General features: G+C 44.0%; 1 protein-coding gene across 19 annotated transcripts in view; it reads left to right on the forward strand.

Moving 5' to 3' along the window:
* Positions 1-5999: 5999 nt before the first annotated feature.
* Positions 6000-27739, forward strand: part of Mapk8ip3 (mitogen-activated protein kinase 8 interacting protein 3) — a 41890-nt gene continuing 20150 nt past the window's right edge. For 4 of the 19 annotated variants that reach the window (XM_051181141.1, XM_051181147.1, XM_051181143.1 and 1 more), the window contains exons 1-6: positions 6000-6463; positions 17057-17177; positions 20406-20476; positions 20719-20810; positions 24548-24571; positions 27233-27377. In XM_051181141.1, coding sequence (XP_051037098.1) covers positions 6146-6463; positions 17057-17177; positions 20406-20476; positions 20719-20810; positions 24548-24571; positions 27233-27377 — 771 coding nt within the window. In that variant the 5' untranslated portion in view covers positions 6000-6145. The remainder of the gene's footprint in view (positions 6464-17056; positions 17178-20405; positions 20477-20718; positions 20811-24547; positions 24572-27232; positions 27378-27739) is intronic. The other 15 variants (XM_051181145.1, XM_051181153.1, XM_051181146.1 and 12 more) reach the window with 13 other exon arrangements.

Genomic DNA, 27739 nt, shown 5'->3' on the forward strand with positions numbered 1-27739 from the left:
TTTGAACAAAATTAATGTAAACTATCTAGTTTTCTGTAGTTGAGGTGAATTCTTTGGGACAAATGATGTGAAAACTTAACCGGCTCCAACTTGGCTTTGAAATACCCCAGTAACAAGCCTTGCATTCATGAGGTGGGGTGTCCAGCTATTCATTCAGCTTTGTTGAGAAAACAGGGGTTGGATGTCTTTCTTGTGTGCTTATCTGTTTTCATATGTCCAACAAAACTCCATATCCTTGTGTAAATTATATGGATTGTGGCAGGGTGACTACCTACTTGGTGAGTCTCTCTGAAGTTTCACATCATTCTGAATGAATGCAGGACCAGGGCTTAAGATATAAACCATCACTTCAGAAGCCAGGGGTGGTAGCACACATCTTTAATCCCAGTGCTTGTGAGGCAGAATCAAGTGGATCTCTGAGTCCCAGGACAGCCAGGGCTACACAGAGAAACCCTATCTTAGGCTGCTAGGTAGGTAGGTAGACTGACTCGTCACAAAGGAAATAAATGCGTGTTACCTGAAACAACTTACTTTGCTTGTCTACCCATAATTAGAAATGAAATGAGTTTCATGAATTGGGTTAGAAACTGACAATACAGTATTCTGTTAGCAACTGTTAGTATTCTGGTAGATCAATCATGAAATATTCTTGTCAGTAAGACAAGTAATACAACCATGTAGTCTATCTGAAATCTAATTCATGAAAGACTGAAAGGGACATAGCAGGGATATTTGGGCTTTGGCAGACATTAGGGACATGATTAAAGTAGTACTTTTAACATGTATTACTTTTCTATTACTGTGATAAGACAATGTAACCAAGACAACTTATAGGAGAAGAGTTTAAGATGCAGGGTCCCATTATTAATCCAAGTAGAATCCAAGAGAATTAAAGGCCCGGCTAGTGCTGATAGCAGAGTAGTTAGTCAGAGAGACTAAGAGAAGAAAGACTAGTTATTTCCCCAACCATGGTAAGATTTTTTTCTTTGCTTATAAATAAATAAATAAATAAGTTTTATTTATGTATTTATTATGTATACAACTTTGTACCTGTATGTATGCCTGTATGCCAGAACAGGCCCCAGATCCCATTATGGATGGCTGTTAACCACCATATGGTTTCAGAAATTGAACTCAGGCCCTCTGGAAATGCTGCCAGTGCTCTTAACCTCTGAGCCATCTTACCAGCCCAGCAAGATTTTTTTTCTAATTACTCCTGATCAATTGGTATAGAAACAACAGGTTTCTCCCAAAGCCATACGTGGTTTTGTTGTTGTTACATGAGAAATCTAAGCTTCTCCAGTTTTGTATCATCATTTCTGCAAAGGTGTACACCTGTTGTTTTAATACCTCTAGATCCTGATCAACCTGTCCACTTAGTTTTGAAAACATCAGAAGAGGTACATTTAGTTGAACCATTGGTACATGCCCACCAAGAAGTTTCAGGGTCTTGGCAATATTGCTGTTATCCAAATGAATTAGCCCATAAGGCAAAACAGCAGGCATCAAAATAAGGGCTAGCCTACCAGCACTCGGGAGGCAAAGGCAGGTGGATCTCTGTGAGTTCCGTGACTGGCTCTAAAGTTACACAAAAAACCCTGTCTCAAAAAAAAAAAAAAGGAAAGAAAAAACAAACCCTGCCTCAAAAAGAAGCTGACTGGCCAAAATAAAGTTCGGGCTGAGAAAAGGTACCAAGTCATGTAGCAGAGCATAAAGAAAGGTTAATTTAAATGTTTTAGCTAGTAACAAGCCTGAGTTATTGGACAAGCTTTTTCTGTTTTTAAACACAGAATTTTTATGTAATAGCCCTGGCTGTCCTAGAATTCACTCTATAGACCAGGCTGGCCTCAAACTCACAGAAATCCACCTGCCTCTGCCTCCTAAGTGCTCAGATTAAAGATGTGTGCCAACACTGTCCAGCTTTGGTAAGCATTTATAATTAATATTAAGCCTCTGTGTGGTTACTTGGGAGTGGGCAGGTGGGATAGGAAAACCCCACCTACAATAGTCTGTAATAGTCCCAACAATGTTTAAAAGTCCAAAATTCAAAGTCTCTTCTGAGATTCATGCAGTCTCTTAACTACAGTTCCCTGTAAAATTAAAACCAAAAAGCAGATCACATAGTTTTCAACATGTAAGTGTGCAGGATATACATTACTGTTCCAAAACGTAGGGAGGTGAGCACAGTGAGGAAATACTGGACCAAAACGACTGAAAACCAGCTGGGCAAACAACCCAACTCTGCGTCTCCATATCTGATGCCAAAGCACTCCAATCTCCAACTCTTTTCAGCTTTAACTGCAATACACTTCTTTCTTTTGTGCTGGTTTCATTCCGTTAGCAGTTTTCCTAGGCAGGGTGTTTCCATGGCTTCACAAAATGGGTTAAAACCCCTTTTGGATTGTCTTTTGTGAACAAACAGACATCTGGAAATGTTAGTTAGGGCTGGAGTGAAGTCAGAGCTGTTTTTAAAGCCTCAAATGCCCTTTGATCAGTCTCAGTCCAGATTAGGGACTCAGTGCCCCCTTTTTGTGCTGATATATAGAGGCCTTGATATTTCCATAAACTAGTAGCCAGAGGAAGCAACATCTGGCTGCACCTAGGCACTCTCAAACCTGTCTCTTAGTTTTTTGGAGTTGAAATACAAAGGATGGCAACAATCCTACTCTGAGAAAGGTTCTTTTTGCTTCCGCTCAGCTGGTAGCCAAGATAGGTAGCCTCTGATGTACAAAGTTGGGCTTTCTTAGTGAACTTCTATAGCTCTGCAGCCAGCCATTGTTCCTTTTAAAATTTATTTTCCTGGCAAACCTCTGGCAGAAGGGCAGGAGGTCAGCTCTTAGTGTCTCATCAAATAAATAAAGTTGGAGAATTCTTTGGGGCAACCAGGTCCAGGTAAGTTGCCCACCGTAACTTCCCTCTGGTTTTGTCCACTTAAAAGCAAAACTGGTCGACTCATCTCTGCCAATGTGCAGCTGAAGAATCATCTTTCAGGTCCAAGACAGTGTACACCTGTTTCTCTGAAAGAATCAGAGGCTTCATATTTCTTAATAAGCATGAGAGGTGTATTCCCGGGTGACTGGCAGGTCACCAGGATGCCTCTCCCTCTCTCCAAGCTAGGCACTAGGCACTAGGCACTGCAATTTCCTTTGTTTCCAGGGTCATTGGGTACTATTTAATCTGGATGGGGTTAGCTGAACTGGTAGGAACTTGGTGTTATGTTCCAGTCCTGGGGAATCTTTGTTGTCAGTCTGAGAGATGTCCAACTGTATCTTTTGATTAGAGGCAAAACTTTCAGCTAGGAGATATTCCTTTGACTGAGGGTAAGACACCAAAATTTTTTTGGGTATCTGTAAATCTGACTGTGTCTCATTATCAGAGAAAGATGGTAGCTTTCTGTTTATACAATAGTTCTTTTCCCAATTAGTTCTCTGTTGTTAAACACCTTTTGAGCTACCTACAGCAACTGGCACCTTTAAATTTTATAACCTTTCCCCCCTAATATCTGGGGCCAACTTGGGTGACAAAGGAAATCTTTTTAGCAGCTGTCTTTAATCCTTTAAAAAGGACCCAGTGAAAGTTGCCTAAAGTCTCTTTGGCAAAATCCATTTTTTCCAGTCTGATGTCTGGCAGTCATTACCCCTGTCCAGACCAGGGGATGTTTTTCTGCTATTTTTCAGAGAATGGTGGATTTGGAGTTAAGTATACAGATCATTGGTTAGGAATGGGATATGAATCATGAGAGAAAAAGAAATAGAACTTTCTTTTTCCTTTGGGTTCAGGCCACAGGAACTTTTCCCCTTTCCCTGAGTGCATTCTTTAGCTGAGAGGTCCAGCCCCTCCCCACCTCCACACAGTTACTGACTCGATAAAACAAGCACGTGTTCTAGCTCTTAAGTGGGACAGACTTTTATCCCCCTCTCTATGACCTAGCAGAGCCAAAAGGATTCAAGAGGGGACACAGGTCTTAAGCTAGGGAGTTTTCATACCAGAGAAAGCTACTGGCCAATACAGGGAGACAGAACTGATGGAAACACAGATGAGAGTGGGGGGAGGAGGGAGGAAGGAGAGAGAGAGAGACAGAGCCCACCACATAGTCATGCATCTGAACAGAAGGATCCAGTGACATCTCACATAGATTCCAGACCCTGGATCAGCAGCTGTGTCTGACCTCTCGTGTCAAAACAACAATTACCTCCAGAGGTGACAGACCAGGTGACTTTCTAATTTGTTGCCTTTGGGGGTAAAAGTGTCAGATACTTCTGAAACATTAGCCAACAATTGATCCAAGGGAAACTGTAGATCTGCAACATCTCAGGTGTGTGCCCCTAGAAGTTCCCTGGTCTCTTCACTCTTCCTTGTTCTCAAGGTTTGACTTCTGGGATCTCACTGTGGCCTCCAGAAAGGTTGTATGGCTATTCACCAGAAAAGACCAATACACCAGTGACTACACCAGGTGTTCAGGATTCCAAAACAGTCCTAAACTGCTGTTTTAACCTTGGCACAGAGGCTCTGCCTTAATCTACGTGAGATTCAGAAAGGTTGAGTAGCAACTAGCTAACTAACCTCTCTTTGCTGTCATCTCCCACAAACAAAAAAAGGCACACCTCCAAATCCCTCCCTATTCCTGGTGCATCTCTCTATCTTCCAGATGCCCTCTGATACTCTGATTAATTTCTGTCAACTAGTTTCTAACTCAGCAACTTGACCTAAGGTTAATTTTATTTAATTAATGCAAATGTAAACTTGAAGTTCACAGTGTGATAGAATATTCTCCAACACCAATCCTTTCTCAGGATGAGCTTTTAAGCACACACACACACACACAATTTCCTGAGTTGATATACTTCAGTTAATGAGAACAGTTAGCCAGAAGCATAACTACAGATGCCAAAAAGCAAGGTTTAGAAACTTTCCCAGAACTATAGATTTCGATGGATTAGGTTTTTGGGTTTTTGTTTTCATTTCTGGCAGATTTACAGCCCGAATGGCACTTACATGGTGGAGTCAGTTGTACTAACTTCTGGGGTCCCTGTTACAAAACAATCTCTTCAGGTAGGTGAGTATTTGTCTAAATAGCAGTGGTGGGATTAAAGGCTTGCACCCAGGAGTGATGGTGCAAGTCTTTTATCCCAGCACTGGGGAGGCAGAGGTAGGTGGATCTCTGAGTTCAAGACCAGTCTGATCTACAGAGTGAGTTTCAGGACAGCCAGGGCAACATAGAGAACCCTGTCTTGAAGAAACAAAAACAAATTGAAAAGGCAAAAGGATTTATAGCTCCAGTGATGGTATGTGCATTTAGCCCCAGCTGAATGGCAGAAACAGATCTGTAAGAGTTTGAGGCCAGGCATAACATGTTCCAGGTTAGCCAGTTCTGCACAGTAAGACCTTGTCACCACACACACACGTGAAATTGTGAGCAATGTAAGTGTTCTGGATGTCAGCTACAGGACTCGTTAGATTGAAGTGGTTAAGAGTAAGATCTGGAGATCTGGTGGCTGAGAGGTGGCTCAGCAGTTGACAGAACTTGCTTTTACAGAGGACGTTCTCTGTTCAGTTCTGGCCATCCATATGGCTGCTTACAATGGACTGTAACTCCAGTTCAAACGCTCTCTTCTTGAAGGGGGAAACCATCTGTTAGAAAGCAGTCAGTATACCACGAGGTTCCATAGTTCAAAATCAGGCTCATGATGTCCCCAGCAAATGAAGACAAATAGATTGACTACCTTCATATTCGGGCCTCAAAGTCCTGCTACACTTAAGGACCACAGGACCCAGACGGACAGTGCAGGAACTAAGCAACCAACAGAACGTGAAACTTCCAGAAATGGCACACGACACATGTCGAAGACAACCCAGAGACACAGAATCAGCCAGATGTTCCCAGCCCCAAAGCGCTAGCTCGTCAACCACCACCGGCTTTGCGACCGGAACTTCCCATCCGCGTTTCCTCTAGCGTCCGAGCTCACGACCCAGGGCGGGGCAGGACGGGGCTCCACCCCCGCGGCCAGGCGGGACTTCCGGCAAGGGAGTGACGGGCGCGGCCTGGGCGGCGGCGCATCCTAAGGTGGCGGCTGCCTGAGGTGATAGCGGCCCGTGGACTCGGGCACAGGAACGAGCCGCGCTGGCGGCGGCGGCGGTCGCCGCGATGATGGAGATCCAGATGGACGAGGGTGGAGGTGTGGTGGTGTACCAAGACGACTACTGCTCGGGCTCGGTTATGTCGGAGCGTGTGTCGGGCCTGGCGGGCTCCATCTACCGCGAGTTCGAGCGCCTCATCCACTGCTATGATGAGGAGGTGGTCAAGGAGCTCATGCCGCTGGTGGTGAACGTGCTGGAGAACCTGGACTCGGTGCTGAGCGAGAACCAGGAGCATGAGGTGGAGTTGGAGCTCCTACGCGAGGACAACGAGCAGCTGCTCACGCAATACGAACGCGAGAAGGCTCTGCGCAAACAGGCCGAGGAGGTGCGTGGGCCCCGGCCGCCGCGGATGGGGACGGGGTGGGAAGCGTGGTGCAGCCAGCCCGGCCCAGTCGGCAGATTCTGCCGCTGCAAGTGCCGCTTTCTCTATCCAATTTGGACCCAGAGTCCAGCCTGTGCATAGTCCGGGAGACAGGGGTTCCCCATTCCTGCTCTCCTCTGACCTTGGCTGCCGCCTGCTGGCTCTGGGCTTTTATTCCTTCAGTCCTTAGAGCAAGTTGCCCTAGATGATTGCAAAGCCCAGAAATTCTACTGTTCTGGAAGTAAATGCTCTTCGGTTTATGATGGGAAGTTGCTTCTTATATGAGGTTAAGTTCCATTTCAGTGAAGTCTTAGAGATTGCTATTGAAATTAAGTCATTTTTGCTATGTTGGCATCTTAAAACTAGTGGTCCCAGGTAGGATAAAAGCTTGTTTCTATTGAATCATTCCTGCTTCTGTGTTTTGCTTTGCTTTTAACTGTTGAGATGCTGCTGTTTCAGAATCCGGATGCGCAGGCACCACTTGACTGGCTTCCTCAAGTTCTCAGCATCTAAAGATTGAGGAGGGCTCAGGGTGAACGCCAACATTTTACTGAGGAGGGAACTGGCTACAGAAAGTGCCTGTGTTAGACCAAGGTCACACACTGGCCACTGACAAAAGGACAGGCTTTTTACCTTTGGGGTCATATTGCTGCATAGTGGGGCAGTTCCCCAGAAGTCTGCAGTGTGTAGCCTGACTCTGGAGCTGTGACTTGTGCCTGATATCCCTCTCCATTGTCTTGAACTCTGGAGATTTTTGATACTTTGACAGAGATTTGGGTATTTTTTTCCCTTGCCTCTGTACTTGCATAGCCATGGTCACTGATACGGAGGAAAAGGAGAAAATGAAGGTGGACAGCTGTAAGGCTGACTTAAAACCTTGTAATTTAAAAATGGGCTCTGCCTGGAATAGGCATCTGCTCTGTGCGGTGTTAACACTGTTTCCAGGGAAGATGCCTGTGCCTTCCAGTTTAATCACAAGCTGGACTACACAGTGAGTGTACATGTGGCCTGCAGAGTGTAGTACTGCCAAGACCCAGCTCCTTAAGCTGAGCAAAGCAAGAAGTAAACAGATGCTGGGCTGGCTAGGTGGAAGCTGTTGTTAAATGCCCATAGTATGCCCTTGAAGGGACCTCTAATGAGGTTAAAACTAAAGAGCGATCAAACACTGCGAACTGTTAGCATTCTAGCTATTTTGTAGAATGAAGTGGGTGTTTATCTTCAGTTCTGTTAAAAAACAAACAACAAAAAAAACCCCACAAACTAGTGTGTACTGCTGGCCAACTTCCTTTTCTGGACAGGGACTTGTGCTCAGATGGATGTGATATCCCAGGAGTTAGGCATCACTGGATGCAGACTTGTCATGGTGCAGGAGAATGCTATTCCAGGTACTTTGCTTGTTTAGTCTTTGTCAGAAGTGGGTAGCCTGAGCTGCTGGCAGCCTTTGGAGAAGACAGAATATTCAAGGCTTTTTGTTTGTTTGTATGTTTGTTTTTCAAGACAGTTTCCCTGTGTGGCCCTTGCTGTCCTATAACTCTGTAGATCAAGGTAACCTCTAACTCACAGAGATCCACCTCCCTCTGCCTCCTGAGTGTTGGGATTAAAGACATGCACCACCACTGTCCTGTGGGCTTTTTAAAAAGTTCTTAATCAGAGAGCATCTTAGCCCTCTACATTTTACCCTGATACCAAGTGGTTTATTCTCTAGAACTCAGGACCTGGGAGGAGGGACTCAGCTGTAGAGTTTGCCATCCTGCCCTCTGGGACCACACACCTTACCAAGCTTCTCTCAGATCTTCAGTTGTAGCTGTCCTATAAAGTGAGTGGTTTGTCAGGAGTAGTGAATCAATTCCACTACAAATATCACTGTTGGCCATTGGTGTCCCAGAAAAACAATTGTGACATGATGAATTTAGCATTGAGGGCAGAGTCCCTAATATAGTTTCAGGGACTGTATTCAGCCTTGGATGGCATAGTTTGGGCCTTAGATGTTGAGTTGTTATTGATTGGTAAGATTCTAAAAGAAACTCTTTTCCCACTGGAAGAGAGAAGGACTAGAAAAGGGCAGCCAACTGTGCTAGCCTTTTTCCTTGCAATGGGCAAGCACTTAGCTCATAGGAAGAAAGGTTATGTTTGAGAGACAGTATTAGTGTTATTACTGCTTTAATCTTCTTAACCCTATAGAATGTGCTAGGAAGCATCATGTAGCTCATCTCAAGCAAATCAGGTGGGTCCTGATGGTGTGACATTTGCTGCTACACAAAGAAAGACTCCAAATGGAAGAATTTGATCCAAGACTTATTTTTCCAGTTAAACAAGAATAGTCATTCACAGAAAAACATTTATGCCGGGCGGTGATGGCGCATGCCTTTAATTCCAGTACTCGGGAGGCAGAGGCAGGTGGATCTCTGTGAGTTCGAGGCCAGCCTGGTCTACAGAGAGAGAGTTCCAGAACAAGCTACAAAGCTACACAGTTTTCCTGTCTGGAAAAACAAAAAAAAAAAAAAAACAGGAAAAAAGAAAAACATTTGTACGGGATTAAGTGGGGGTAGGGAGATACCTGAACACCAAACCTACTCAATGAATAGAACCTTTCATAAGTGAATTAATGCATTAATAAATTCACCACTGCTTGGACACCTTGTCTGTTTTTTTAAATATGTATTTTTATGTGCATTGGTGTTTTGCCTGAATGTTTGTTAGTGTGAGGGTACCAGATTCCCTGGAACTGGAGTTACAGACAATTGTGAGGTATCAAGTGGATGCTAGGAATTGAACCCAGGTTATCTGGAAGAGCGGCCAGCTATCTCTCCAGCCCCAACTTGTGGTTTCTTCAGTCATATTGAAAGCAGTTGTTTCCTAATGTACTGAAAAGCCCAAAACCCTTTGAATGCCGAGCTACACCACCTAACTCCTAATATTGTTTTTATAGATGTAGCTACTAATCTGTGGTACTCAGAACTGCCTTTCCTCTTTGCCTCTATACGTTTTTCTGAAGTCACAAGGAGGAAAACAGTTGTTTCCTACTTGTGGTGCCCAGAGCCTCTCATGTGGTAGGAAGTGTTCTCCCACCTAAGCGACACCCTTGTCTCAAACATCTCTAAAAGGTGGAAGCTATGTGCAGCCAGAGAGAACAGAAGACTAGACTGATGGCTCTGCTGTTAATTATTGTGGTATCTGCTGTGTAAGAAACCCAAGGTGACTCTGGGCCACTGTGGCAGCACAGATAACAGGGCTGAGGACCTATAATAGAGATCAGTTTTTCCAAATTCCAGATTTAGGTAATCTGCTTTTAAAACATTGTTTTGAAATAATACACAGAAAACATACAAAAAATAACAGTCTTCACCCAGAGCCCCAAATGTGAGCTTTTTTCCATGTTGCTTTTGGTTTTTTGTTTGTTTATTTGTTTGCTTCCTTCTCCATCACCCCTCTAAGGCCTCCTTCAAGACTCCTGCAGTGTACCTGCGGTCTCCTATATTTGGAGTGATTTCTCATTTTCTGCTGTTTGCAACCTTTAGACATGATGACCACTTAGGTTCATCACTTTCCAGGAGGTGTCTTGGTCTGGCTTTCATGTGACCTGGTAACCAGACCCATCCTTTTAGAAAGCAAGCAAGAGCTATTGAGGTCATGGTCATGTGTAAGATGGTACCTTGAAGGGGCATGAGACCCAGGATGATAACCTTTTTTCAAATTTAATTCCTAGTTTAAGTGAAAGGAGGTCCGTTCTTTAACCCTCCCACCTTCCCAAGTGCTGCTTCTATCACTTCAGCCTGGAAAGGTTTACAGGCCGCTTCTGCCGCTGCCCCCTCCCCCATCTATGGTGTACTGAAGAGAGCATGAACATTCCCAGCATGCACCAACTCTGAAGAAGTTAGTACCTTTTGACTCCAGAGTTATTCTCTTTTCCCAACCTGTACTCTCAAAGAGATGCTAGCCCTGTGTGATGGGAATGAAAACCAGCTTGTTTCTGTGCACATCTCTCCACACTGATGCTTCAGTTCCTAAGGCCCAAGGACTGTCTCTTTGGAGCAACCATTCTGCCATACAAACTTCCTGAGACAATGGGCCTGCCCCATTTTATACTATCCAGTTCAGTAGCTATCGGGTACAGTGGTCTTTGAAGCATTTTCACTGTGACTCATGGGACTGTGGAAGTGCTGGAAATGGAAAACAGAACCTCAAAGCATGGTAGGCAAGTTCTCTACCACTGAGCCGCACGTTCAGCCTCTGCTTTTTATTCCTTGTAACTTGTGAAACAAACATGTGGCCAGGACATGTCTGTATGAGCAGTATGGCTGAGTTGACTTCATGTAAGAGCAAGTGACCAATATTTTTTTTAAGTTAGCATCAAGCAAGAAAGGAAACTACTTAAAACATAGGTTTGTGCCAGGCGATGGCAACACCTTGAATCCCAGCACTGGGAAGACAGGCAGGTGGATTTCTGTGAGTTCGAGGCCCCCCTGGCCTACAAAGTAAGTTTCAGGACAGCAGGACTGTTACACAGAGAAACCCTATCTTGAAAAACCCAAAACAAGACAAAACAAAACAAACCATAGGTTTATATTTTTCAGTAGACGTTTTCCAGTTAGAGGGATCTATGTAAGCAGTTGTATAAGAGATCCGGTAGATGAAAATACAGTGTGGGGGCGGGAGGAGGGGTGCTAGCTGTCTAGGAAACAGCCTAGGAGGTGGTGAATTCTCACTGGACTGGGAAGAGAACTCCTGGGGAAATCCCCAGTGCCTGGAATCAGCTGTGGTATTGGACACAAGATTGACTCTTTGCTGAGCTCATCGTCCTTTAGTCTTTTGTTTTTGTGGGGTAGAGGTTAACTCCCTTATGAAGATCTCATTGACATATACTGACTGTATGTATATGCTAGGGGTCCAGTTTGATTTTCCACACTCATGTAAGATCATGAAGTCTTGCTCATTTCTCCCAGATCTTGTTCTCTGTTTTTCTCTGCCTCTTCCTTCCTTTAACTTTCATCTTGTAGGACTTTAATTAAATGGACTTATGCAGAATATAGACTTGTCTGTCTTTTCACTGAGCTTCATGATTTTGAGATTTGTTGAGGATGTTGCCTGTGACATAATGAGTACCCGTTATAGACAAGAGCTTTGGGGGATAACAAGGTAAATGCGACATGCCTCTATCCTTAAGTATGTTACTCCATTTGGCAATGTTTCTTTGACAGATGCCTGAAATCAAGATTCAAAGCTGTGCCTATTATGAAAATGTTTTGGGCACCCTTTCTCACTAAGCCTCTTAGGTCTCCAATGAATTCTAAGTGTCACTCCTTCCATTCTCTGCCTCATTTGGGGTTCCTGTCCCATTTTGTCTTAGCTAGCATTTTCTACCCAGAAAAGCACACTCTCCTGCAAACACACATTTAACCATAGCTGTCTGGCACATATTTAGAAGGCTGCCATTTTTAAGGGTGTGTGTGTGTGTGTGTGTGTGTGTGTGTGTGTGTGTGTGTGTGTGTGTGTATTGGATGGATGGATGGATGGATGGATGGATGGATGGATGAAAGAAATTTGTATGAAGGTGAGCAAGTGCATGCCACAAGTATGCATGTGGAGGTCAGAGACCATTTTTCTCACCATCTACCTTGTTAAGGAAGTGTCTCTCTTATTTTTGCTGTTGCCCTGCATATTCAGACCAGCTAGCCCAAGAACTTCTAGGAGATTGTCCTGTGTTTGTCTCACATCTCATCTAAAATGCATACCACAACATCCAGTGTATTTGTGGGTTACAGGGATCAAACTCAGGTTGTCAGGCTTTTATGACTAATGCTTTTGCCCACAGAGCCATCTCTCTGGCTTTAAAATGGTTGTTTCTTGAAACAAGGACCTGTGTCAACTGAGGCATCCCATCAAAATATGGATAAAGCTGAACCAGATTAGGAAGCTTAAACCAGCTGAAGGGACTGTAGAGACGACTCAGTAGTTAAGACCATAGACTGCTCTTGCCAAGATCCAAGTTCAGTTCCCAGAACTCATACTGGATGGGTTACAGCCACCTATAACTCTAGCTCCAGGGTATCTGATACCATTTTCTACATCTCTTGGCACCTGCACTCAGAAATGCAGGCACAGCACACTATACTAAACATTAAATAAATATTCTTTAGGAAGGAACAAATCAGCCCAAACTAGGAAAAGGACTGCAGAGGGTAAAGATTTCCTGAAAAGGGCATCTTCCCTCAACCCCCACCCCAAGGAAGATTTTCATGAAGTAAGACACTTAGATTTTAGTTTTAGCTCTATTTTTCTTACCTCCTCCCCACTCTCTTTTTGTTTTGTTTCTGTTGCTTGTTTTTTGGAGACAGGGTTTCACTAATTGGCCCTGACTGGGTTAGTATGCACTGGCTGGCCTAGCACTCATTAGGTAGACCAGGTTTGCCTTCCTCTGCCACCACACTCAGACCTCTTTCCTAGTTTTTTTGGCTTTGAACTTGCAGTAGTACTGTCTTGGCCTTCCAAAGGCTTAGATTATTGGCATGAGCTGTCACACTTTTTTTTTTTTTTTTTTTTTGTTATTGTGGTGGGTTGGTTTGTTAAATTTATTAATTTTAATGTGTCCTGATGTTTCATCTGCATGTGTGTCTGTGTAACTGCCTGTCTACCTGGTAAACAGGGAGGCCAAAAAAAGGCAAAAAATCCCCTGGGACTAGAGTTATAGATAGTTGTAAGCCGTGTTGAAATTGGGAATTGAACCCCCAGATACTCTGCAAGAGCAGCCAGTGTTCTTAACCACTGAGCTGTTTCTCTGGTCTTTGTTTTTGAGGCAGGGGCCCATGTAGCCTAGGCTAGTCTCAAGGTTATTATTTTGCTGAGGCTGGCCTTGAGCACCCCTCTCCCCTCCCCAGTTTTTGTTGGTTTTTTTTTTTTTTTTTTGAGACGGGGTTTCTCTATGTATCCCTGGCTGTCCTGGAACTTGCTCTGTGGATTAGGCTGGCCTTGAACTCAAAGATCCTTCTGCCTCTTGCTTTCTGAGTGCTGGGATTAAAGGTACTCGCCGCCACCACCACGCTATGGATTTATTCTTTTCTTTGATTATTTGTTCTAAAAATCAGTGTGCATTTAGTCAGTTGTTGTGGTGTTTCAGATGGATACTGGATGTATTTTTAACATGAATATGAGAAACACTTGTTACATTCCTGAACTATGGCCATATTACTAGCCCACACCTAATATTTGAATATAGGAATATCCCTGTTCAAGCTGGGCGGTGGTGGCATGAACCTTTAATCCCAGCACTCGGGAGGCAGAGATAGGCGGATCTCTGTGAGTTCAAGGCCAGCCTGGTCTATAGCCAGGGCTGTTACCCTGTCTCGAAAAACAAAAAACAAACAAAAATCCCTGTTCTTGAAGATAGTGTCTGTAACTCCAGCCTCCCAACTCAGGACCTGCACTGTTGTGTTTCAGACCTAGGTAGTTCTACAGTGTGGGAGATGAAAAGTTGGCCATAAAGGAACATCTAATGTTAAGAGTTTGATGTCCCAACTTGCCTTGGATAAATACTTGATAGATATAGATGCTCCTATTGGTTTCAGAAAGTAGCCAGAGGTGATGGCACAGGCTCAGAAGCCTAAGTTGCCCCAAGCTCTTTGCCTGTCTGCTTACTTAAGACAAAAGACCAATAAAGGTACATCTTTCTGTAGTATGAATAATAAAAACCCAGAGACAGATACTGGGTTCAAGTTGAAGATAGAAAAGCAAAGCAGTCAGCCAACAGCTCTTACCTCTACCAAGGCTGAAATTGAGATCCTGTCTTTCCAGTGACTGGAAACTGAATCTCACATGAGACCCTTTGCTTCTTCCTTACATACCTTTCTAGTGCTGGAATTAAAAGCATGAGCTCTGTTACTCTTATACTGATTCACTCTCATGTAACCCAGGGTGGTCTGTACTCACTGAGATCCATCTGTCTCCTGAGACCTGGGATTAAAGGCGTGTGCCACCACTGCCTAGTTTCTATAGCTAACTAGTGTGGCTGGCTTTGCATTCTGATCTCCAGTGGCTTTATTAGATCATAAACAATAGATCACCATATTTTTCTTTGAAAATTCATTCCTTTTTTCCCTCCTATCAATAATGCAGAAGAACCTGACTTTTTTTTTATTTCTCTTGGCATTCACTTCTCACACAGTAGATGAGTTCCTATGCATATTCCTAGGCTGCAGAACTGTGAGAGACAAGAGGTTCATCTTCCTAATAAAGCATGCTTGGCTTAGAAAAGCTATAACAGCCCTATGAGTCCCATTGTAAAAGATTGCATAGCCAGCACTCTGCATCCTGAGAATCCTGAATGTTAACTTAAATTGTAACCTTTTACTTTTTTGACAGGGATGTAAAGTTGACTTTTTTCAGTTTATATTGTATATGTAAAATGGGAAGAACAATTTCATTTTGTGGAATTCTTTTTTTAAAAAAAGGCTGACTAGTATCTATATGGTGATTGTATCCAGTTGATTCACAATCACTTGTTTTCATTGTTTGTATATCTGCATATACATACAAAACCCCTGCATTTTGCTGGCTATGGGGTATTCCTCCTTCAGCTTGCTTGAATTCAGTGTCCTTAATCCTGAGTAGACTTCCTTCTGGCTGCAGTCTCTTTCCTCCTCCAGCTCCTTCCTCCCTGCTCTGGGGTTTTCCACACATACTGGCTATACAGGATGAGTCATCCTTTTATCCTTCATTGGAGCCCAGTGCTCTAGAACAAAGACCTTGGACGGGCTGCAGCAGGACAGACATCAGACTGAAAGGCAGCTATAGAGTGGGTGTGGGTGGGTTATTACATGAAGCATGGCCCTGGCCAGAAACTGAGGCCTGAAGTCCAAGGTTATCTTTATATTCTTGTCCTTTGAGAAGCCTTTAAAGCCCAGCATGTACTTATGCTTCCTACAGATAGAATTTCTTGATCACATTATAGATTCCTGTTCAGTACTTAGACACACTTCCTTCCTCAGTAAGCTGTAGGAATGACACCAGGTATCCATCACAATGTCATTCACTTAGTTTGGCCCTCTTCAGAGTCAATGTCCATACCCAGGACTGCACCGTGGGTGGTGACTCCTCTTTGGGCCTAATTAGAGTGTCGTTTATTTTGCAGAGGGTTTTTTTTTTTGGTTTGGTTTGGTTTTTGGGTTTTGGGTTTTTTTTTTTTGTTTGTTTTTGTTTTTTTTGTTTTTTTTGTTTTGTTTTGTTTTGTTTTTTCCCAACTTGGTTTGATAATGATCATTTTACTCAGAAACTCAACAAGCTGAGCTTTTTTAAAGACTGATGCTTGAGGTTTTTGGTTCAGTAATGATTGATCTGGAACTAAGGGGTGATTGAAATGCAGATTAATAGGAGAGATGGCTCAGAGGTTAAGAGCATTGAGGTCCTGAGTTCAATTCCCAGCAACTACATGGTGGCTCACAACCATCTGTAATGAGATCTGGTGCCCTCTTCTAGTGTGCAGATAAACTTGCAGACAGAACACTGTAAACATCAGTGAATAAATAAATAAATTAAAACACAAACACACACACACACACAGGCTGCTCTTCCAGAAGAACCAGATTCTATTCCCAGAACCCACATGTCTGCTCACAACTGTCTGTAACTCTATTTCTGGGAGATCTGATGCCCTGGGATCCTGCTTGCATGTGGGACACATAAACTCATACAACCACCCACACTCATAAAAATCAGAGACAAATAAATAATGAAATGGAGATGAGGAAAAAAAGTTGCCTTTCCTTCATTTAGAAGTTTTGATTAGGCAGGGTGGTGGTGGTACACACCTTTACTCACAGCGCTCAGGAGGTAGAGGAGAGTGGATCTCTGAGTTTGAGGCTAGCCTGGACTACAAATCAAGTTCCAGGACTGGCTTCATAACTATTGGGAAACCCTGTCTCAAAAAAACCAAAGGGGGGGGTTAATTGTTTTGTTGTTGGGGTTTTTTTGGTTTGATCGGTTGGTTTTGTGAGACAGGGTTTCTCTATATGACCTTGGCTGTTCTGGAACTCACTCTGTAGACCTGGCTGGCCTCACTCAGAGATCTGGTTGCTTCTACCTCCTAAGCGTTGGGGTTAAAGCTATGTGCCACCACTGTCCAGCCAATGAGAAGTTGATTATTGACAGGGACAATCTATTCAATTATAGGCAAGATGGCCACATCATTTGTAGATCCTAGTGTTTAAAACTTATTGAAAATTCCTGAGCATTAACTGATCATGGACCTTCCTAACACACATGAGGCCCTGGAAAGGTATGTGAAGGCAGAATTCCCAGGCCATCAAGAATGATATTAGCTGGCCAAAGATTCCAATCACTCATTCTTGGGGGTGTTCTCCTGCTTATTGTCAGGGTTTATCTGTAATATCTCTCTACATGTGGGGAAAGGCAGCATGAAGGGGTAGGGAACCAGGATCTAGTAGAGATTCTTACTTTGGTCCCACTGGCCTCAAGGTATCTCTGGAATCTTGGGTCTTGGACTTGTGCTTTCTCGTGTGAAAGGCTGATGTCACCTTCTGACCTTTTTGTCTTTCCCATGCATAGAAATTCATTGAATTTGAAGATGCCTTGGAGCAAGAGAAGAAAGAACTCCAGATCCAGGTAGAACATTATGAGTTTCAGACACGTCAGCTGGAGCTCAAGGCAAAAAACTATGCAGACCAGAGTAAGTGACTAGCAGGGGCCTTGAATTGGAACTGCATGTGTGTTATAAGACTGATCTTGGGAGGAGTCACAAGTCATTGATTAAAGGGGATGGGTGCCTAAGGTGAGTGTTGGCCTTATTTTTATTTCACCCTGTTTCTCAACTGTTTGTTCTGTGTCAAAACACAATTGTATTTCCATAATCAGCTTCAAGTTCTTTGTGGAAATAGTTTTTGTGGAACAGCACACTTTTGCTTTATTATGTAAGTTAAGTCTAAAATAACACTCATACCCTCATCCTCCTGTGGTTCTGAGGAACAAAGCACTATGCCCTTGAGCCTTGGCTGATCTTTGTAAAACTAAAGATTACTGATAGAGACACTGTTTTATTGACAATTTCTGAGAGACCTTTAGATTTGCTTCTTGTTTGCAAATACTAGCCATCTGACTACTGCTGACCTCAAACCTTAGCACAATATTAGCCTCTAAGCCTCAGCTTCAGAGTAGGTCAGGATCAGCCTATTAATCCAGGCTTTCCCCATTCCCAAATTGAGGTTAAAGGTATTCGTAGGAAAAGTGAAAAGGTGCTTTTAAAAATTAAAATATATTAAAAAAAAAAAATACAGGCCAGGCAGTGGTGGTGCATGCCTTTAATTCTAGCACTTGGGAGGCAGAGGCAGGCAAATCTCAGTGAGTTCAAGGCCAACCTAATCTACAGAGTGAGTTCCAGGACAGCTAGGACTGTTACACAAAGAAACACTGTCTCAAAAAACCAACATGCACACACTCACAAACCAAACCTATAAAAACAATTACTTTAACTTCTAAAGCTGTACTTAAGGAGGTGGAGATTAATAGTTATTAACAGTTATTAACAGTACTGTGCTTGCAGAGGACCTATTTTGGTTCCCAGCACCCACATTAGGCAGCTCACAACTGCCTGTACTCCAGCTCCAGGAGATTCTGATGTTCGTAGCCTCCTCAGGTACCTGCACTAATATGTATAACCCTCTCACCCCACTCCTACATATACTCCCGAGTGCTGGGATTAAAGGCATGTGTCACCACACTGGGCTTCAGTATTTTTTTTGTGATTCAATATTTGAATGATTAAAACACTTTATTTGGTTACTTTGAGAGACAGCTACCTTCATTTCTTTGTACATTTAAAATATAATTGGGAGAGAGAGAGAGAGAGAGAGAGAGAGAGAGAGAGAGAGAGAGAGAGAGAGAGAGAAACTGGCTTAATAGATTGCTTTTGACCTGTTCCAGGGCTGAGACTTACAGGTTGGTTACTGTGCTAGACTAACCCTGCTGAGAATCAGAGTCTGAGGGTGAGCAGTGAGCAGGCCGCTTCTGTACATGCTAGTATTTGCAAACAGGAAGTAAACTTAAAGGCCTGTTTTGGTCATGTACAATAAACCTCATATTTACATAGGTGCTGTGACTTCCCTTTTGATTGGAGTGTTTCACATGTGAACACTTACTGGCTTTTTTCTTAGAAAGGAAAAATGCCAGCTGAGATTAGTAGGTGATGATTCTCCAGGCCAGCGTGAGGCCTGAGGGCAGAATAGAAGCTGTCAACCAGACAGTAGCTGTACAGACATCCAAGCAAGGGCCGACAAGGAGGTCCTGAGGTCTAATACTGGTTCCTTCCAGAAACACATATAGAGAGACATATATAGAAATACATATAGCGACAGAGGCTGGGGCAGAAATAGGCTGAGTTTGAACATACCTGACATGGGTAGACTTTTGTTTCTTTGGCAGCCTCTTAAGTGTGTGCTGTTTTAGTTTGTGTAGATCATGTATATGGTTCACCAATATCTATTAAGTCATATATATGTCACATGTGTTCTGTGCCAGTGTATAAGTGATATGTATGTAGGTTGGGTACTGATATCTCTAAGTCATATGTGTTCTAGGTACCAGATAAGTCTTCTTAAGTTATGGGCCTTGGATGTTGGTGTCTGTGTTGGGTGCTAGTATCCCAAGGTCACATGTGTTAGTTCTGATGTCCCTGGTCCCCATATGCACTGGGTGCTGGTATTCTTAGGCTCTGTGTGTGGTGTATACTGGTGTCCTGGGTCTTATGTGCATTGGGTGCTAGTGTCTATGGGTCTAGTGTGTTGGGTGCTAGTGTCCTTAGGTTCTGTTTGTTGTTGGATGCTGGTGTCCATGCTTTGGACTCCTTCAAGAAAAAATGGAGCCAGCTTTGTCTTGAGCTGATAACTATGGTGAGCTTCAGAAAGGGTTCCCACACTGCTACTGATTTGCAGATGCAGAATGAGCAGCATTAGCCTTCACATATATCACCTGGCAGCCCATTCTCAGGTAACAGAACACAACACGGTCTGAAATGAGATGTGGAATCATGTAATTTGTTAAGTCAGTATAGAAAAGACATCAGGAGACTGGGAGAAAGTGAGAGATAATGATGAAAGCCAGTGAAGGACCATACCACCCAGGATTCAGAATACAAGTCTCACATGTCCTGCCTTGTTTTATCCATCTTCATCACTTAGTGGGCTACAGAGACAGGTACAGAGCAAGGCACACAAGGGTAGTGGCATGCCGACTACATTAGTAAGACCCAGGGACAGGTTTCCTGGCCGGCGTTGCAAGTTAGCTTATTTGTATTTTTTAGACAGGTGCATGCCACAGCAGAGGGGACCATTGTGGATGTCACCAGTTTTTGTTAACAACCTAGAGAAAACAAGTTCATTCATCATTGATTGATGTGTGTAAGGAACACTGCTGTTCATTTTATCATACACTTCTGAGTTCTGTCAGTTTTCAACATGCCTCATATTATTCACTTGAATCTTGTGTCTCTTCATGAGCTTCTCAGCTCTTATGTTTTAAAAAAAACACTTAGTTATTCATTTGTTGTTCAGTGGCAAGGGTCTGCCACTGAATTCTCACTTCCATCTACCCTTGGCATGTGCTATAAGTTTTGCCTATGATTTAGAAACTTCTGATTATCCTGAGCAGATGCTTTTATAAGTTCTACACATGCTGGTTTCCTTTACAGTAGGATTGAGCATTCTCACATTTGGGGCATACTACATGCCACTTACATTGACCAGTCAATCATAAGCTACATCTAATACTCTGCACAATAGCACAGCAACCTTCCTGAGCATAAAGTGTTGCCATGCTATACTATGTGCCAGGGTCTAGGGTTATAGTTCAGAGGGCATGTACTGAGCTTGGACTGTGCAGCTGACACAGTGGTTGTATTTTCCAGTTTCCCGATTGGAGGAACGGGAATCAGAGATGAAGAAGGAGTACAATGCCCTACACCAGCGGCACACAGAGGTAGGTGCTAGTAGGCACCCTTATGGGATTAGAGTAGGTATTAACTGCTAAGGCTGCAATTACCAATTGCTACTGATCGTTGGTCATTTCTCCTAATGCTTTCACTGTTTGGTAGAAAGCTGTCTACTCGTGTTCCTTAGATTTTTGTTCCTTAACTGAGCTGTTTTATCCAAGCACAGTACTTCTGAACTATAGCATTGGGAGTTCAGTGGGTGACACTAACAGAGGACCCCTCTTAACAGATGATCCAGACCTACGTGGAACACATTGAAAGATCCAAGATGCAGCAAGTTGGGAGTAGCGGACAGACAGAAAGCAGCCTGCCAGGGCGGAGGTAGGTGGGTTGAGTGAGCATGGCCTGGTGGGCAGAAAGAAGGAGTGGTAGGGATACTGGGCAGGGTTGTGCATAAAGGTGGATATGGTTTCTGCTGTAACTGCAGGATTTGCCTTCTGAAGTCAGAAAAATTGTATACAGTGTATCCTTGCTCTTTATGGATTCTGATTTTGGAAATTTTCCTACTTATTAAAATATATTTGAAAACTTGGCAACCAGTTTCATAGCTATTTGCATATTGTAGGGTGTGGGGTTTGAGCCAAAGGGTGGGCTCTTGACCAAGGTTTAACTCGGTGGTGCTCTAATCCACCATCTAAACCCCTACATAGATGCCAGTAGGAAGACCTGGGAGGAAATGCACAGCATTCTCTCAGAAGTACATGGAGGCCTTGGCCTGATAATGTGGCTTTGAAGCAATGGGGGCTGTAAACAGTCACCCAACACTTTTTACTCTATTTTCTATTTATCCTGAATGTATATGTATCGTCTGGTAGAGTCAATCCAGATAAGTTGTGGGATCTAAAACTATGATCTACATAAGGTATGCACATACTCCCCTTGGGGTAGCAGCTTAGTGTTCTTCATCTGCATTCTAAAATAAGCATGTCTAGCTTTGGCCCATAGATCGAGTGAGTCCTAAGATAGCTATGAATGCAGCCCAACACATTTTTAGATGACAGCATCATATAGTAATGTCAAAAAGCTGGACACCTTTCCTCTAGAGCATACTATTATTAATCAACTTTTTTAGGAAAAGAATGATGGGTCCCTTGCTCAGCCCCTGTACTTGTGCCTTATGTAGTGTAGGATGATGTCCACAGACTCCCATCCCTACCCCAGGTCTCTGTTAGGCCCAAGTTCAGGATTTGGTGCTGGTTTTGCTCAAGCATCAGGAAGAACCCTGCTAAGTGTTCTTTACCATTTTCTCTGTCTGAGTCAGATTAGAGAGTAAGTATCAGAGGGAGGTCTCATCTAGGGCATCACCAGCTTGAGAGTTGAGTGATTAGAGATGACATTAATCAAGTGTGGGAGCAGCAGGAGCCAGAACCACACATTCACCCAAGCATCACCCTATTGCTCTGTTGTCCCAAGTTCCTGCAACTGAACCTTTTGAAGCCAAGTCTGGGCCAGAGAAAGCCTCTAGTCACTTCACAATAAGGCTGCATTTTCCTCTTGCTTGCCTATCTATGCATTATATCTCCAAATGAGAAGGTTCAGGATATAGAGCTCTGGGCTTCATCAACCACTTTCTTCTTCTGAGTGACTGGCAGAGCTGTTCTCTTCATCATGCCAGAACCTTTGACATGAAAACAACAATGTACTTATTCAGCCTTGTAGGCCTGAGGAAGGTAGGAAGGACTGGATGAGTGCTCTCTGACATGGTGCTGCTACTTCCAGCAGGATGTAGAGTCTGCAGTATTTATAGTCAGTTCTGGTCTATAGACAGGGTACAAGCAGTTTGAATAGATTCCAAGCACTAAGAATTAGTGAGACAATATGGATGAAATTTTGATGAGATATAACCCTGGCAGTTTGTTATTGCTGAAAAGTAGAAGTGGTGAACTCCATTCTGTCAGTTACTGGCCCAGGAAGACTCTTTCCTTGCAAACTGTGACACCTTAACATTGTGCCCACAGAAAATTTCCAGGTTACCAGGCTGACCTTGTAATCAGTGATCTTTAAGGGAACAAAGGTGTTATTTGAGTTTGTTGTAGGAGTTGGGAGGTTTGGTATCTTTATATAGGGCTGCAGCATTCCAGAACCTACTGGCAGGCTCTTGCTAGCATGTCCTTCAAGACAACACCTTGGAGCCAGGCAAGATGGCTCAAGCATGTAATCTGAGCACTTGGGAGGTGAGACAGAAGGAAAACCCATCTTAAAGGCCAGCTAGGAGTATGTAGTAAGTTCCTGGATAATGATTGAAAATGCAGGGGAAACATGTCCAATGTATCATAGGAAGCTGGGCAACAAAACTTAGACCCAGGATTGCAGACTGCATGTACCCAGCATCTTGTGTCACTGGTGGGTACTCCAGGCCCTGTGATTCTGCAGAGATAGATACCCTAGGATCCTGTGAGCTCAGCCAAAACCAAAGCCGGGCTGTGTTGAAAGCTATATAGGCAACAAAGCTGACCTCTGAAGACTCTGATCATCACCATGGACTAGGCTGGGTTACCTGTTTTTCCTTTGGAAAAGAGATACTACAACTTCAGGCAGGTTGTGCTTTGCTGTGGTGTATCTACTTGGTGAAGGAATGGAGGGAGACCTGTCCAGGAACTTGTTACCACAGTGTTCCGTGAGGCCCATAGTTCTGCAGTCTACATTAGCTGGGTGTCCAGAGCCTGTGCTTCTACCCCTGGTTTCTCCCTCCTACTCAGAGTTTGTCTCCATCTCCAGGCAACTAGGCTGTGAGAAGCATGCTTCCTACCTGAAAGGAGTTTGACCTGTTTTATGCGAAGTGAATCTATGAATATCCTCTGTGGCCATCTTGTATTCTCTGGGCAGCACAAAACCTTTGGTGCCAAGAATAAGAGTGACACTTATAGTGGGTGGGGTTTCATGCCTTCTAGAAACCCCAAGAAGCCTTCATGGCCTTTTCTTTTGTTTGACAAATGGGATTCTCCAGCCTGACCAGGAAGAGTATAGTATGGGCTGCCTTGCTCACTGAGTTCAAACCCTTGGGTGCTTGATCTGACCTGACCTGATTTGCCCATTGAGCTCCCTAAGACCAATGTATAAGCAGTCTTGTTGCCTTTGTCTTCAACAGCATAAGAAAATGGTGCTTGTTACCAGGTTTATGGAAACCAGGGTGGATGAGAGGGGTGCACTAATGTTCACCTTTGGGCTCTTCCCATCACCGTGGCCAGTGCTACTAAAGCTCCTCAACCATAGACTCCATTCTACCTGTCATTAGCAAGTAGTTAAAGAAACTAATCCATTCCCATGGTGTAAACTTCAGTAGGGGAACAAGGTAGTACAGGGCCCCAGGCATGGATAGCAACTATCTTGACCCAGAGTAGTGAGCTAGTTGAGATGAAGAAAAAACCCTTCCTCCATTCCCAAGTATGTGCACCATCACAGGAGAGACTGTACCTCAGCCTAGCCAAAGCTCTGCCCTTGGCCTGAGGTAGAAAGATGTTTGAGTCCTTCAGGTCAGATGTTTAAGTTGGTCCCCTCTGAGCTCAGACTCTTCAGTTCCTCACAGGGACTTTATAAAGTCTTTATTCCTCCTAAGTCTGAGCTATTGGCCACTTGTGATGCATGTGGCCTTTTCCTGCACTCCTGGCATGGTTTTCAGAATCTGTATGTATGGAATGAACTCAGTGGAATCTCAAACACTTGCTGTTCTTGAACCATTGCTGCAGATGTGGGTGGGAGCTTGTATGTCTCTGTGCTCTCATCCTGTATGCACATGTGTGCTGGGTATTTGTGATAAGCCTGGTGCTCACCCACTTGCTGCTATCTGTTCAGTAGGTCACATCCTAGGGTCTTTTGTCAAAATCACGAAGATCCATACCCCATGTGTCTATTCCTGTAGATACTATGTATAGCTGTTTGTGTAGGGGGGAATACATGATGGGGTCCAGATATCTCACCATCATCATGCATGTGCTTTCTCTATGAACACACGCATAGATATTGCTAGTCTGACCTTCATTCTCTAATGTGGTCTTCTTGTCCTGCCCTTTGTGCTGTCGCTGCTGTGTGCTGGCCATTGTGTCTGTTGCTGCTTGCAGTCCTCGCCAGTCATGGAGGAAAAGGTAAAAGCCTGCTGGTCTTTATCCACTGCAGTGCTAGCTAGGGTCACTGTGAGAATTGGGGTTGTCTGAAGGAAGAATTGCAACAGTGATTGCTTTGATTGCAATCACAGGGCTTTTTTTTTTTTTTTATGACCTTCTGTGGTTGTATATTCACAAGACTGAGGAAGTATAGTCTTGATGGATACCTTAGCATAGCCACACAGTAGTTGATAGGGCAAGAGCTTCCTGACTTAGGAGATGGTAGGCCAGGAGAAGCATCTCAAGGTGTGGATTTAATCACCTGCAGTGTATATATCATTCCATCCTTTGAGACAGGAGCCACCTCCTCTGTTCTTATCCTTCAGCATCTGGAGGAGACGGGAGGAGACGAGAGGAGACAAGCAGAACAGAAGAGGCAACATTAGTTTAAGGACTAGGAACACATTATGTTCTTCTCACACAGGATCATGAGCAATGGGGTCAGAACTAGGCCCAAGGGTCTTCCCCATGGGGAGCACAATATGGTTAGGGAGACTGGGAGCCTGCCGAAACAGGCAGAGCTAATGAGCTCCTGCTCCAGTCCCTGGCTGTGCTGCCTTCTTAGTGGTTCAGAGCCTTGGCACTTATGGGATATTGTCAGTAGAGTTAGTTGAACTAGGTAGCTTCAAGTAGACAAACTCTCCAGCTCTGTTGGGTCTCAACATCTGAATTCTTCCTACTTAATGTTAATAGGCCCAGCATGCCCTTTGTGAAAGGATTATGCAGGCCAGACATTGGAGAGTATCTTCCAGAGGCCTCAGTCCTGAGCATTCCTCTATTACCCAAACCCATAGCCCCACATGCAGCACCCAGCCTGTTTGGTCCTATCCTTTCCATGACAAGCCAACAAGACAGCAAAGTCAAGTCCCAGCAAGTACTAGGGTCTTCCTGCTATAGGAGACAGTATTTGAGTCAGGACAGACTAACTGTCCAGTCTCTACCAAGAGACCCCTACCCAGACTCATGCTTTCTCAAGTTGAACAGGAAGTTCCTGGGTGTGCTACTACCCTCAGCCATCCTACTGCCCTGGCACTCTTCATGAAGTAAGGAGAGGACGCACATTTTCAGCCTTTACCATATATGTTGCTAGCCTCTGGATATGACTCCTTGAGACCGCAGGGGAGGACACTTCCCTTCTTGTGTCTCTAGGTACAGAACACCCAATTCCAAAAGCTATAGCATGAGTAGACTAATGCTTGACCTGAATAGCTTTTGAACAGTTAGACAGACAGCCCTGGGAGTGTGGTATTGCCTAGACCTGTGTGTGGCCAAACCTGCTTGACTGGCTGCTTCTAGCCTCTGGCAGGATGGATATGGACCCTGTCCCCACTATTGTTTACTATTTATGGCTCATGGAGAACTTTGGAGGTGAGCACTGAACTTTGTTCTTCACCTTCAGTTTACCAGAGTCTTTAGCTCTGGAACTGTCTTCTGTGAACTGTGATGACTGTTTAGATCTGCACATAGAAACCATGTCCTCCATCATGGTCTTTAACAGTCATGACAGCAGTGTTCTTTGTTTTGACCATGTCCTGTTGAGGTTCTTCACAATGAGAAACCCTGTGAAGGGACTATGAGAAGATGGTTCAGTGGGAGCTCAGATCCCCAAAGCTTGCTGGTCAGCTAGGCTAACCAGTAGGTGAGTTCAGTAGAACCCTGTCTCAAAATATAAGGTGGAAGGACTAGAGAGAAGGCTCAGTGGTTAAGAGCTCTTACAGAGGACTCAGGTTCAATTCCCAGCACCCACATGGCAACTCACTACTGTCTGAAGCTTCAGGACCCAACACCTTCACATAGATATACAGGCAAAACACCAGTAAAATAAAAATAAATTTAAAAATACAAAATGGAGACCTACATACAAAAGCCCAGAGAACTGGTTGGTGAAGACAGAGTAAAAGTCTTGTTGGGGCTGGAGAGATAGCTTAGCAGTAAAGAGCACTTACTTTTTTTCCAGAGGACCTGAGGTTCAATTCCCAGCACATGCATCAGGTAGCGACAACTGCCAGTACCTTTAGCTGTAGGGGATCTGATATTCCCCTCAGAACTCAGCTGACACCTGGACTCACATGCCCGTGCCCACATACTAGACATGTACACACAGATTTTAAAATAATAAATAGTGAAAAAGCTCTTGTTGGTATTGCTTTAGAATTATTATCCCTGACACTGTTTCTATTTAAAATTTAAATAGGGTTGCTGAAGAAATAGCTGATGGGTTAAGAGCACTGACTGCTCTTCTAGAGGACCTGGGTTTGATTCCCAGTATCCACATGATAGCTCACAACCATCTGTAACTTTAGTTCCAGGAAATCTAATGCTTTCTTCTGGCGCCCATTTCATTAGGCATGCATGTGTACAGATGTACATGCAAGCAAAAGCAACCATACACATAAAATAATTTTTTTAAAATTAAGTTAGCCTAAATAAAAATGTTAGTGTATGATGGAAGAGCAAAATACATGAGTCCTAATTAAGGAGCAGTTCTCAAATGTGTGGAAGTGAGTCTTAGTGGTTGAGTATGGGATACCACTTTAAGCACTGCCACCTACCAAACAGTATCTATGTGTCAAGAAATGGACTTGGTTCTCTCATAGTTCCATCTAACCATTCACTCCTGTGCTTATCTACCTCCTACTGCAGCAGGAAGGAGCGTCCCACCTCTCTGAATGTCTTCCCTCTGGCTGACGGCATGGTACGTGCACAGATGGGGGGCAAGCTCGTGCCTGCGGGGGACCACTGGCACCTGAGTGACCTCGGCCAGCTGCAGTCCAGCTCCAGCTACCAGGTTTTGTAGTCATGGTTGTAGCAAGGGTCCCCAAACTACTGGTATCCCATGTCCTTTCAGGAGAATCTAGTCTTTGCTATTTTCCCTGAGTTAGTCCACCAACCATCCCAACATAAAACAGGGACAGAGAAACAGAACTGGGATGTCAGGAGGCATGACCTCACTCTAGCACCTGTGAGACCAGGCTAGCCTGCCTTTGTTTCTCAGGCTACCCTATAGCTAAGGAAGCCACGCCTATTAAGGCTGAACTTAGCTACATCAGAACATACCCCAAGCACATGCCTCTCTCTGACTAGATGCCTAGCCAGGCTACATGGTGCTTCTGGGGCTTTTACAGGCATTCAGAGCCTAGGGTCTGAAGC

Source organism: Phodopus roborovskii, unplaced genomic scaffold (genome assembly GCF_943737965.1).
Source record: "Phodopus roborovskii unplaced genomic scaffold, PHOROB, whole genome shotgun sequence".
NCBI lineage: Eukaryota > Metazoa > Chordata > Mammalia > Rodentia > Cricetidae > Phodopus > Phodopus roborovskii.